Below are 13095 nucleotides of genomic sequence, written 5' to 3'. Positions count from 1 at the left end.
TGGCAGGATGACAGAGCTTAGATCTAATCAGTTTATTGTGGGATCGCTTAGCCTTGTCTATCACTTGCTGCTTACGCTGTTTGGAATGCAAGTAGTCCTGTGTTATAGCTTCACCAGGTTGACACCTCATTTTTAGGTATGCCTGGCGCTGCTCCTGGCATGCCCTCCTGCACTCTTCATTGAACCAGGGTTGATCCCGTGGCTTGATGGTAATGGCAGAGTGGGGGACATGCCGGGCCATGAGGTTACAGATTGTGTTTGAGTACAATTCTGCTGCTGCTGATGGCCCACAGCGCCTCATGGATGCTCAGTCTTGAGTTGCTAGGTCAGTGCAAAACCTATTCCATTTAGCATGGTGGTAGTGCCACAGAACACGATGGAGGGTATCCTCAATGTGAAGGCAGGACTTTGTCTCCATAGTGACTGTATGGTGGTCACTTCTAATGATATTGTCATGGATGGATGCATCTGCGGCAGGCAGGTTGGTGAGGATGAGGTCAAGTATGTTTTTCCCTCTTGTTGGTTCCCCTATCACCTGCTGCAGACCCAGTCTAGCAGCTATGTCCTTTAGGACTTGGCCAGCTCGGTCAGTAGTGGTGCTACCGAGCCACTCTTGGTGATGGACATTGAAGTCCCTCACCCAGAGTACATTCTGCACCTTTGCCACCCTCAGTGCTTCCTCCAAGTGGTGTTCAACATGGAGGAAGCACTGATTCACCAGCTGAGGGAGGCGGTTCGTGGTAATCAGCAGGAGGTTTCCTTGCCCACATTTGACCTGAAGCCATGAGGCTTCTGGGGTCCAGAGTCAATGTTGAGAACTCTTAGGCCAACCCCCTCCCGACTATATACCACTGTGCCGCCAACTCTGCTGGGTCTGCCCTGCCGGTGGGACAGGACATACCCAGAGATGGTGATGGTGATGATGATGGTGGTGTCTGGGATGTTATCTATATGGTATGGTTCCATGAGTATGAGTATGTCAGGCCGTTGCTTGACTAGTCTGTGAGACAGTTCTCCCAATTTTGGCACTAGCCAGGGGGGCTTTGCAGGGTAGGCAGGGCTGGGTTTGCCATTGTTGTTTCCGGTGCCTAGGTTGATGCTGGGTGGTCCGTCTGGTTTTATTACTTTTTTGAGACTTTGTGCAGATATAACCAGAGACTCACTGAGACTGGTGTGTAGTCAAGTTAGGAGGTGTATGCTTGCAATTGGTCCCGCTATTGGTCACCCAACCTGTCTAGCATGCTCTTCCCACACCAGGTATGAAGCAAACAGATTTTTGCTACTCGATTGGATGATTCTTGACTGCCAGTCAAATGGCCAATTTCTCCTATCTCCAATATTTTTACAGTCATCAAGAAAGAAAGACTTGCATTTATATAGTGCCTTCCACAACCATCTGATGTCTTAAATCGCTTTACAGCCAATTTGCACACAGCAAGCTCCCACAAACCGAAATGTGATAATGACCAGGTTTTCTGTTTTTGTGATGTTGATTGGATCACAGAATCCGAGAGTTGTTATGGCACAGAAGGAGGCCATTTGGCCCATTGTGTCTGCACCGGCTCTTTGAAAGAGCAACTCACCTCGTGCCATTCTCCCGCCTTTTCCCCGCACCTCTGAACATTCTTCCTGTTCAGATAACAGTCTGTTATCCTTCTGAATGCTCCAACTGAGCCTGCCTCCACCACACTTTCAGGCAAGGCATTCCAGATACTAACCACTCGCCACATAAAAAAAGTTTCTCCTCATATCGCTTTTGCTTCTTTTTTACTAATTACTTTAAACATGTTCCTCTGATGGCACATTGAGAGACGAGCAGGGCACCGGGGATAATGTCCCTGCTCCTGTTTTTTTTTTTTTCGAAATAGTACCATTGGGATCTTTTGCCTCCACCTGAAAACACAGGTGAGACCTCAGTCTCTCAGAACAGCACTGGAGTGTCAACTCTGATTTTTGTGCTCAAGTCCTGAGGTGGAATTGGAACCTAGAACCTTGTAACTCAAGAGGTGAGTGAATGTACTGCTAGCTGAGCCACATGGGCCTCTCAACGTTTAAGAAATATTTAGATGAGCACTTGAAACGCCACAGCATGTAGGGCGACGGGCCAAGTGCTGAGAAATGGGATTAGGATAGATAGGCGCTTGATGGCTGGCACGGACATGAAGGGCCTGATTCTGTGCTGTGTAACTCTACGACTCTCTGATGCTATGAACATGCTCTCCTCCAATAAACGGTAAACAACACACAAAACACCTGGTATGATTTCCCCCCCCCTGGGTTATTCATTGTCCGGTGTGGCTCTGTTGGTCTTACTTCTGGTTCACGAGTTTTTGGGTTCAAACCCCACTCCAGGATGAGTAAAAAAATTCAAAGCCGGGCTCTAGTGCGGCACGGAACGCAAGTAGTCCTGTGTTATACCTTCACTAGGTTGGAGGTGGCGCCTTTCAGAATCAATTTAAATCGAGGCCCCATCTTCCTACTCGGGTGGATGTGAAAGATCCCATTGCACTATTGGGAGGTGGGGGGGTTATCCCTGGTCTCCTGGAGAATGTTTATCCTTCAATCAACATCACAAAAAAAAAATGATCTGGTCAATATCACATCGCTCCTGTTTGCCAGAATTTGCTCTGTGCAAATTAATCACTGCGTTTCCTACATTATAACAGTGACTACATTTCAGCAGAACTTAACTCGCTGTGAAGCATTTTGCAATGTCCGAATGTTGTGAAAAGCTCTATATAAATGTCAGTCTCCCTTTATTTTTTGCTCGTAACAGTGTCTTGGAGATCAGTCTTTCATTCCCGGAGACTCCAGGCCAACCCTGGAGAGTTGGCAACCCTCGTCCACGCGTGATGCTCGAAGTTGTGTGGCTTAAAGGACACATGGTTTGAACCTTCCACAGCGTTGGCGCCCAAAAACAAGAGCTTTATCGCAGTTGAGATAAGACTGATTTAACAAAGCACATTGTAAAGTGAGATAGTATCAGGATCACGAAAAGAGATTGAGGGCTGTTTCCTCACACCACACTTTGGCAAACTAAGACCTGTGGCAGCCTTCCTGAGCGTGTCTGTCCTTTGGTGAAGTCGGTCGCTCGGTTCGACTTTGGCACTGGGTGTGGTTGAGGAATTGAAGGAAATGCTCTGAGTTTTGGCTGCAGCCACTCACTCTGGGTGGACGCTAAGCCAACAATGTCAATAGGATTTATTCTTTGGCAGTGTGTTCCCTTTACAATTATAGTCAAATTAGCTAATGGGGGTTTTGCACTGTTGCCAAGCCCATGATGTCAGTTTAGGTTGGCTGGCGAACCCGTCTCTCCCTCTCTCTCTCTCTCTCTCTCTCTCTCTCTCTATCTGCACAGGTTGTCAGTGAGAGTGGTTTTGGCAGAAAGCAGCCCCTCATTTAACAAGTGGGCGTTGGCTCTGACTTTGCTGGTGAACATCTGCCCAAGCTGAAGCTGGTTGGCCTGGTTTGTGAGTTGAGTGCGCGCCAATAACTGCGAGGGGATTGAGAATTCGGTGTTCTCTGGGTATGCAGGCTGGGGTTTGCAGTGTGTTGGGATGCCATAGGAAGCTCATTCCAGTCCCTTGCACTGGAGCAGTGTGTGATGTTCGAGTGTGTGTCCAGGCACTGCGCAATTTTAGGTGGGTCGTTGGCTAGGTTTCTTGGGTGTTGGGGTGGTCAGCAACAACAAGTTGCATTTATATGGTGCCTTTAACCAATAAAACATCTTCAAGGCACTTCACGGAAGGGTTATCAAACAGAACTTGACATTGAACCGCATAGCATCATAAGACATGTGGCCAAGGGCTTGACCAAAGAGGTAAGTTTTAAAGAACGTCTTAAAGGAAGCAAGTTGCGCTTGAGATTTGGCTGATTCTCCAGGGAGGGGACTGAGCAGGGAATGGGGCACTATCTGCTTGCCTGGTTGATAAGGATGAACCTGGATCCAGATAGACCGTCAGACTTAACCTATATCCCAAGTCGGGTGATGGAAGTTCTCAGGAGTGAAATTAAGGTGGTCCTCCAAAGCCATGTTGGGCAACCTCAGAATGATTGGGGAAGGGAGGAAGGTGGGGGCATAACTCCCTGCCCCCGCCCACTGGCACCTCCACTTGCAGGATCATGGCATTCCAATTGGTCGCACCTGATGACTTGATACATACACTATTGGATGATACAGAGCAATAAAGACCAGGAGGATGCCAGGTTCATTTCCCTGGCTTGTGCTGAAGTTGCTGTGCTTAGACTGGGTGGAGCACCACAGTTGACCTTAGTGGCTCCAGCTTGAAGACATAATGTCAAGTGAAAACAGGAGTCGGCATGGCCTGTGATGCCCTTGGAGGTTGAAATACCCATAAACCTACAGAATGATGGCCAGGTCAGTGAGGTAACCTCTCCGCTCCTCCATGAATAGGACATCCAACTTTCACTGCAACTGCCATAAAGCATATAGATGAGGGCCTTGGTTTAATGCCCCATCTGAAAGGTGGCACCTCTGACAGTGCAGCACTCCCTCAGTACTGCCACAGGATTTGTGCTCAAGCATCTGGAGTGGGGTTTGGACCCATGACCTTCTAATTAGGTGGCAGGGAGTGGGGGGAGTGAGAGAGTGCTATCCACAAGTTAGACATGGCCTAGACAATGAGTTAAGAGATCGGGATCTCTGACCGTTTTCTTGCCAAGATGGAGGCAGGGCAGCACACGGCCACTTGTTGGACAAGCAACCAGGAAGGAGGGAAAGACATGGGGAAGAAACAAACCTGTTTGGATTTGGCGTCAAGTCAATAATAACCTTTCTCAAGGTGTAGATACAACAAGGAGCGCAGAATGACAAATGAAACCAAACTGACAGAACACTGATGACAGCCAAAAAAGCGACTGTCAGATTTTAGCTTCCTCTGAATAAACTGCCCACCCCTCTCTGTACTGTCAGAAGGTTAAAATCCGCACTGATTAGAGATGAGACTGTGCTCCCTTAATGCACCAACAGGAGCTTTAATGATTCCTGTCAAGTGGTTTTCATTTGATTGATGTCATCACTTCAGTTAATGTGAAGTTATCAGGCAAAATCCTGACAGCGTTTGGTGGACAGGCTGAAATGAATCCTGGGGAGACTCCTGCCTGTCTGGCCTCTGGTGTTTGATTTCTGCACCAACGTGTTGGACTCTCTCTCGTGCCTCCCCCTCCAGTTTCTCATCTAAACGTAGGTAGACAGAACTTACAAAGCGCCCTTCACAACCTTAGGATGTCCCAACACGATTTGCAGCCATTGAAGTATTTTTGGTGTTGTCACTGCTGTAATGTAGGAAATACAATTTGCGCACAGCAAGCTCCCATAAACAGCAACATGATAATGAGCAGCCCTGTTTTAGGGATCTTGGCCGATGGGTAGGCATTGGCCCTGGACAGACTCTCCTGCTCTTTTTGGAGCTAGCACCATAGGACCTTCCACTTGTACAGGCAGATGGGGTTTTGGTTTAACACCTCCACTGAAGCATCAGCAGCCCTGGTAGTATAGTGCTGCCTCAGTACTGAATCACATCATCAGCCTAGGTTCCACACTAAAGTCTCTGGAGTGGGGCTTGAATCTATGACCTTCTGACTCCAAGGCAAGAGTGTTACCGACTGCGCCATAGCCAACACTAACATTCATTCAAGGTTGTCATGGGGGTAATTGTTGGGCATGTTGGAGAGTATTACGTGAAGGAACGAAATTGACTAACAGTTGAATTTCAACATTAACAAAGCAGATTGCCGCTGGTCGGTGAGGTGGTAATGAGAGGACACAAATTTAAGGTAATGGGAAAAGAATTGAGGCTCAGAGTTTATCAGCAGGTGGTGAGAATGTGCAATCCTCTGCCGTAGGCTGTGGATGAAGCACAGAGCTAAAGAGATGATCAGAAAGGTGGGACACTGAAGGGTTTGGGAATCTGTTGGAGCGTCAAGCAGCTCGTGTGAGGTCAATTGCTGCACCCTTGGAAGATCGAATGGCCTGTTTCTGTGCTGGAACATTCAATGAGGTTGAGTGTCAGTGGAGGCAAATGTTGTTCACTGAGAGACAACGAACCTGTGATCATCGCTTGGGCTCCGATCATTTGGAACAGTAAAGAACCATATTTAACGGATGGGCTGCGGGATTGATCAGTAAGCCAGGGAAGGAGGGACAATACCTTTGTGTTCAAGGGGCATTGAGGCATGACCCATCTTTCAAAGATGGAGTGAAAACCAGGAGGGAGAGGTTGGGAGGGGGAGGCGTGGGGTGAGTGGTTGCATGGGAACGGAGTAAACATTTCAGCCCCTTGATTAGGTGTCTTTGTATTTCCCCGTGCTCTATGAAGGGGAAACTCTGATAGATTTAGCTGAAGAAGGGTGGGAGGAGTTTTGCATAGGGCATAAACACTGACGTGGATCAGTTGGACTGAATGGCCTGTTTCTGTGCTGTAGGTTCAAAGAAATTCAATTTGGAACTGAGTGGGGATGGAGGGTGTGTGTGTGTGGATTTAGCGCAACTGTTTCCCAGATGTGTCTTGCATTCACTGATCCTTTATCTCTCTCTTTCTCTCTCTCTCTCTCTCCCAGCTGCCTTTCATGTGTCGATGGTTCCTTCCCCTGTCACTGGTGCAAATATCGTCACATTTGCACTCAGAACGCAGCGGACTGCTCTTTCCAGGAGGGACGAGTCAACATGTCGGAGGTAAGCTCCCATGATGGGATACTGAAGTAGATTGTTGTCTGTATTAAGTGCAAGAGCCCTTGCACTGCAGAATCCCTTCCCCCTCCCCCCTCTACATCAATACATCCACAGAAAGCGATCCCCAGACATGCCATATTTATTGATGGCTCTTCAATTAATGAGCACACCATAAAGCAGACTCCTTGTCACAAGTCACAGGATAGAAGCGATTGTAATTCAACCCTCAACACATTTGTCTTTGACGCTTGCTGTGCCCAGCTGGTTGAAGGTCCTGTTTAATCAGCGGGCTTTCTGTTCGAGGTCAACTCTTTATGATAATCCAGGAACGTCGGGAGAAGCAATATTCTTGCGGGTCGGAGCAACAATGCAAGTTTGTCATTTGTTCCGTGCCCCTGTGTCTTCGGAATGCCTGGGTCAGGAGTCCCTGGGGCTTTCAGGCGAGAAAAAAACATGGGGGGGACTTCCGCCTGATGCCCTGCAGGTTAGCGTCATCCTCAACCAAGAGCGTCATGTTAAACCGTAAGGGACAGAATGTTCCGGTTCCTGTTTGGACACAGCTAAGCAAATGCAGGGACTCTAGTGCTCCTGAGTTGGGCAGGAGTGGTAATCAGCCAGGGTTCCTGCTCCTGTCCATGATTTCCTGGGCTTGTGCTGTAAGTGCCTGTGTTGGAAATGTTGGAGAACAGAATCTACCTGGGTCACAGTGCGGCACCTTATATTTGTCCTGCCTTAGATTCCTGTCCAACTATTCTACTTCTGAGTGGCATCTTCTAATCCCAGTGCCTCTGGCGCAGGAACAAGGCGGTGGGGTTAACCTTAAATTAGAGTTAGGGTGTTCGGAGGTGGTGTTAGAAAGCACTTCACCGCATGAGGGGGGAGTGGAAATCTGGAAGTGTCTCTCCCTCCCAAAAAGCTGTTGAGGCCGGGGGTTAATTGAAAATTTTCAAAACTGGGAATGATGGATTTTTATTTGCCAAAGGTTATCAAAGGGTATGGAACCAGGATGGGAGTTGGAACTAAGATGTAAATCTGCTATCATCTAATTCAATGACAGAAAAGGCTCGAGAGGCTGAATGTCTGCCTCCTGTTCCAATTTTCTCTCTAGTTTGGTGCCAGATGCAAAACTGACCCCTTTGCATGGAATTTCCAAAGGCACATATGGAAATTAAGATCAGTAGTGGCCCAAACCCTTAAGTTCTGAGGTACCTCACTCGTGATTTTAATGCCGGCCATTATTCTTCTGACAGCACTTGTTCGTTCCTATTCTACAGCCAGTTACTCCTAGCCAGTCATTGGAGAATGTCGACAGGTTTTTGAGCTTAATTCTCATGTGGAGCTTCGCTGAATATGATGAGACGCTCGTTGGCGCACTCACTCACTCCCTCCCTCCCTCTTTCAAACCTGAATTGCTTTCATAGAAAAGTAGCCACTGTTGTGTGGGTATAAAAACTGGGCCCTGCCCAGAGGTGGGTGACCTTATTGCTCTGCCTGGTTGATAATATATAAGCGGGTGTTTGGCAACAGTACAGCACGCAGCTTTCCGCCCGGGATCGTCCCCGTACCAGTGTCGGAGAGATGGTTTGCTTTGGCAGGGAGGTTGGTGATTGCCAATCCTCGGAGATTGTCCTGGAGTCTCCAGGAACCGACACTCCATCTCCTGGGCTCTTGGACAAACCCTGGATTATGCACAGTCGGGTGAAGTCATAGGGGCATTGTAAGCAAGGTTGTTCTCAGTGTCCCTTGAACATTTTTATTCATTATGAGGCATTTTGGAGTTGGAGGAGGGGGAAAACGATATTTGGGAGGGATGGCCGGGGAGGTCACCTGATCGTGATGAGCCCCCCAGGATTATGTTCCAAGTTGACAGCACCTCATTGTGAGGAGAGAGTGAATTGAATCCCGAATCTACTGGCATTATTGAAAAAAACAGGTCTATAAATAATCAGCTCACATTAATGAGGCATTAACCCTCCTGCCTGGTTTTATGTGGATGAGGCTAATTGCTTGTAAAAATCCCTCTATAATCAGTGCTTTTGGAGTAGTTCAAACTTGCAAACAAGGGTAATATCACGCATTTGGGCAGCACTGAATAGCTGGTGGGGGGGTGGGGGGTGGGGTAGGCAGGATTTAGTTATCCAGAAGCAGCTGGTGGGTGGGAAACTCTTTCGAGTTACCAACAGTCACAGATTGCAACTTCTTTCGAGTACAATCACAGTTCTTGGTTTTTTCCAGGAGTGGGACATGAACCCACAACCCTCTGATTCAAAGGCGATGGTGCTATAGACTGAGCCACAGCTGACACCTCAAAGCTGGTGGGTGGGAGGGGAATGGTGCGCCCCTGTTTAACAAGTGCCACTTTTAACCAGTGCTAATGGCCAATTAATGATCTAATTACTAATTATTTCCCCCTCCCCTCACAGACTGAGAAATTCTTGTGCTGGCATGAAACATTCTCCTTTTCTCTCTCTGCATCTTTAGCAGAACACTCCTCCAAATTTAAACTGTAGACATTGTTAACCTTCCTACTTGATTCCATTATCTAAACTCGTATTTGGCAGGTGTCTGGAACATTGCCTCAGGGAGAAAGGAGGAAATAAAATTTGCAACAAAAAAAAACGCACTATGTGTTAACATTTCCAGCCACGATTTGTGTTCCCATCAAACTGAAGGATTGAAGCTTGGCTTTCACACATTTGAAATGGCTCTCATTGTACGCAAAAAAAGGTTAATTGCCTGGCATTTAAATTGAAGAGCAAGGAACCTGGTTGTGCTCGTGCCAGGGACCAGAGTACTTGCTAAGGTGGGTGCTCACTGTCACTCTAGGGTCAGGTATATCATTGCCAACTCTCTAGGAATTGAAGATTAATTTCCGGAACGCCGCTGTGAACGAAAGCCAGCGGAAAAATTCACCAAAACCTGAAAAAAAAAAATGTCACCACTTTTTTTCCCCCAAAGTTTTTTGGCCTCCTTTGTTACAATCTTCTTTCAATCAATACAATCAATACAAGGTGGGACGAAGCTTGTTGAATTGACAGTCAAGAACCATCCTACTGGATAGCAATGGGTCTATTCGCTTTCTGATTGGCCACAGGAAGGCAGGGAGACGACGCACGTTTGGGCGTGTCGGGGGTGGCTAATGGCGTGAGGTCATGTGACCAAGCCTCCAGAGATACATCCGACCAGTGAGGGTGGTAGCATAGTGGTATTGTTACTGGGCTAATAGTCAGAGGTCCGGGCTAATGCTCTGGAGACAGGAGTTCAAACCCCACCACGGCAAATGAGGGAATTTAAATTCAGTGAATTGATAAATTTAGAATGAAATGCTAGTCTCATTAATAATGATCATGAAACTACTGGATTGTCATAAAAACCCATCTGGTTCACTAATGTCCTTCATGGGAGAAAATCCGTTGTCCTTACCTGGTCTACATGTGATTCCAGATTCACAGCAATGTGGTTAACATCCCTGCTTAATTCCATTAAACCCATATTTGGCAGGGGGCTGCAACATTGACTCAGGGAAAGGAGGAAATAAAATTTGAAAAAAAAGAACCACATTTCCATATCATGTGACCAAGCCTCTAGTCATACGTCCAACCAGTTGGGTGGTAGCATAGCATAGTGTTGTTACTGGGATTCTGAAATGGTTCAGTAAACTACTCAGTTGCATCGAATCCCTACACAAAGCACAGTGAGTCCAGCTACACCTTGTAGACTTAAATGGTTCAAACAGGTGGCTCACCCACCATCTTCTCAAGCGCAATTAGGGATGGGCAGTAAATGCTGGCCTTGCCAGTGACGCTTGCATCCCAAGAATGGAATAAACCAAGAAGTTTACAAGCTGCCTCCTGTATTGTTGGTTAAATTGGGTCTCTGCTCGGACTCAACAACATCCTGAGCTCCCAAGCTCAGAAGACTGCCTCCCCGGTACATTTTTCTATTTCCTGACTTGGCTTCTCCATGCACTGTGAGGCCATGGCCACTTGGTTAAAACTGTCCAAATCTATCCTACATCAAACCTTTGCAAGCCCAGGTTGCATTAAGTAGTTCAATCAGTTCAGTTTGTACCTGGGGTTGTGAACATATGAATTAGGAACAGGAGTAGGCCATTCGGCCCCTCAAGCCTGCTCCTCCATTGAATAAGATCATGGCTGATCTGATTGTGGCCTCAGCGTCATTATCCTCCCTATCCCCCAATATCCTTTGATTCCCTTGTTAGTCCAGAATCTATCTCGGCCTTAAAAACATTCAATGACCCCGCCTCTACCACTCTGGGGAAGAGAGTTTCACAGAATCAAGACCAACCGAGAGAGAGAATTTCTCCTAATCTCCTTCTTAAATCCATTAGTTTTAAACTGTGTCCCTAGTTCTAGGTCCCCCCGCAAGGGGAAACATCACTTCAGCATCAACTCTGTCAAGTCCCCTTAGGATCTTACCTGTTTCGCTAAGATCACCTCTCGTTGTTCTAAACTCCAATGGGATACAGGCCCAGCCTGTCCGGTCTTTCCTCATAAGATTAACCCCCTTATCCCAGGAACAAGTCAAGTGAACCTTCTCTGACCTGCTTCTAATGCAATTGTGCACTTTTTAAAATAAGGAAACGGTACTCGACTCTCTATCCCGCTGTCACATCTCCATTCTGCGCCTGTGTGTATGCGCACGTGTGTGTAAGCCAGGCAGGTTTGACGAATTAACCTGCTCCAGACACAGGGCAATGCAAAAAAAGAAACATTTACACCCAGCTGGTCTGCAGATTTTTGTTGTGCCCTCACAGAGGCCTCAGGCTCTGCAATTACCTCAGAAAGGTTCAATAACATGCCTCGGGTGGGCATTCTATTGTTGTAATGTCAGCCTGATGCACACGCTCCTCTTGACCCTGTGGGTTCATATTGATGGAGTGGAGCACCTGCAGACCAGCTACTAAATGTCACCATAACAACTGCCAACTCCATTGATTCTAAAATGACCCACCGTGCTTCTACAAAGCAAGACTCCTCCGATTCAGATTGTTTGTCTTGTAAGCAAGCTGTACATTTCCCTCCCCCCAAACCCCGGTCATGCAGCTGGGCTTTTATACTGAAGTAATAAACAGTGTTCCGTTCCCTCATGCCATCCCTTCCTAATTCTTTTTCCTAATTACCCAGAGCATACATCAAAGGCAAAAGAAAGATAGAACGTACGTTGATTTTAGCCCCTTTCCTTGCCTCACAATGCCCCGTGCGCTCCATAGCTAAGTCAGTGACTACTTTTTGGTGAGGAGGTGCAGTCACTGTTTTAATGCAGGAGACGCAGCAGTCAATTTGCACACAGCAAGCTCCCACAAGCAGCAGTGTGTTAATGACCGGATAATCTGGTTTCAGTGCTGTCGGTGGAAGGATAAATATTGGTTAGGGCACCAGGGAGAAATCCCCTGCTCTTCTTTGAAATAGTGCCTTGGAGATCTTTATCGCCCACTTGAAAAGGCAGCTGAAGCCTCGGGTTTAACGCCTCAGCCAAAAGGCGCCGCTTCTGACTGTGCAGCACCCCCTCGGTACTGCACTGGAGTACCAACCTGGATTTTGTTCTCAAACCCCTGGACTAGGACTTGAACCCATGGTCTTCTGACTCATGAGGTTAAGGAGCAGGTCTTGCCCCCCCCACCCCCCCGCAGTGCTATAATTACTTTCATGTGGCCATGGGAGAGAGATACCCTCCAGTACTATCAATCGCTGTGTAGTAGCTGAACTGAGATGAATCAGCTTCCTGTGGCAAAGGATTTAGAGAATGGCCTAGCACGCTGAAATACTTTAGAATTAGATCCAGGTAATAGCAGTGAACCCAGCCTGCGGAGAGGTCACTTTTTTTAAATGGAAAGATGATGGGGAAGAAATACAAATTCTAGTAAGCCGACCAAGTACTGGAAACGGAAAGTTAACATGCAGGGAAAGCCTGCAATCAAGCCAATTGGCATGTTAGCCTTTATTAAAAGGAGGTTGCTATGTAAGAGTAAATGAGTCTTGCTGCAATTGTTTAGGACTTTGGTGAGACCATATCTGGAGTAGCGTGTACAGCTTTTGGTTTCCTCATCTGAGGAAGGATTGATTCCTGTGTCGAGGAGATTTCCCTCAGAGGAGAATGGGCCTATATTCTCTGAAGTTTAGAAGAATAAAAATCGACCTTGCTGAGAAGTATAAAATCCCAGGAGGGCTTGGCAGGGTAGATACTGAGAGGCTGTTTCCCTCTGGTTGGAGAGTTTAGAACTAGTCTTAGGATAAGAGGGTGAGTCATTTTGGACCAAGATGAAGAGAAATTTTTTCACTAAGGGTTGTAAATCTTTCAAATTCCCTACCCCAGAGGACTGTGGATGCTCAGTCTTTGAGCCTATTCAAGACTGAAATGAATTAGTTTTTGGGAATTATGTG

At 47.1% G+C, this 13095-nt stretch overlaps 1 protein-coding gene across 1 annotated transcript in view; it reads left to right on the top strand.

The window, feature by feature from the left end:
* The window catches only part of LOC144673607 (plexin-A1-like), a 316439-nt gene that overhangs the window by 195768 nt on the left and 107576 nt on the right, over positions 1-13095 (top strand). Inside the window, exon 8 of the mRNA XM_078535357.1 lies at positions 6580-6694. Within this exon, the coding sequence (XP_078391483.1) occupies positions 6580-6694 (115 nt within the window). The remainder of the gene's footprint in view (positions 1-6579; positions 6695-13095) is intronic.

The sequence above is a fragment of the Cetorhinus maximus genome, unplaced genomic scaffold, assembly GCF_964194155.1.
Source record: "Cetorhinus maximus unplaced genomic scaffold, sCetMax3.hap1.1 HAP1_SCAFFOLD_398, whole genome shotgun sequence".
Classification (NCBI taxonomy): domain Eukaryota; kingdom Metazoa; phylum Chordata; class Chondrichthyes; order Lamniformes; family Cetorhinidae; genus Cetorhinus; species Cetorhinus maximus.
The sequence above is the reverse complement of the archived record's forward strand: the minus strand, read 5'-3'. Positions and strand labels throughout refer to the sequence as shown.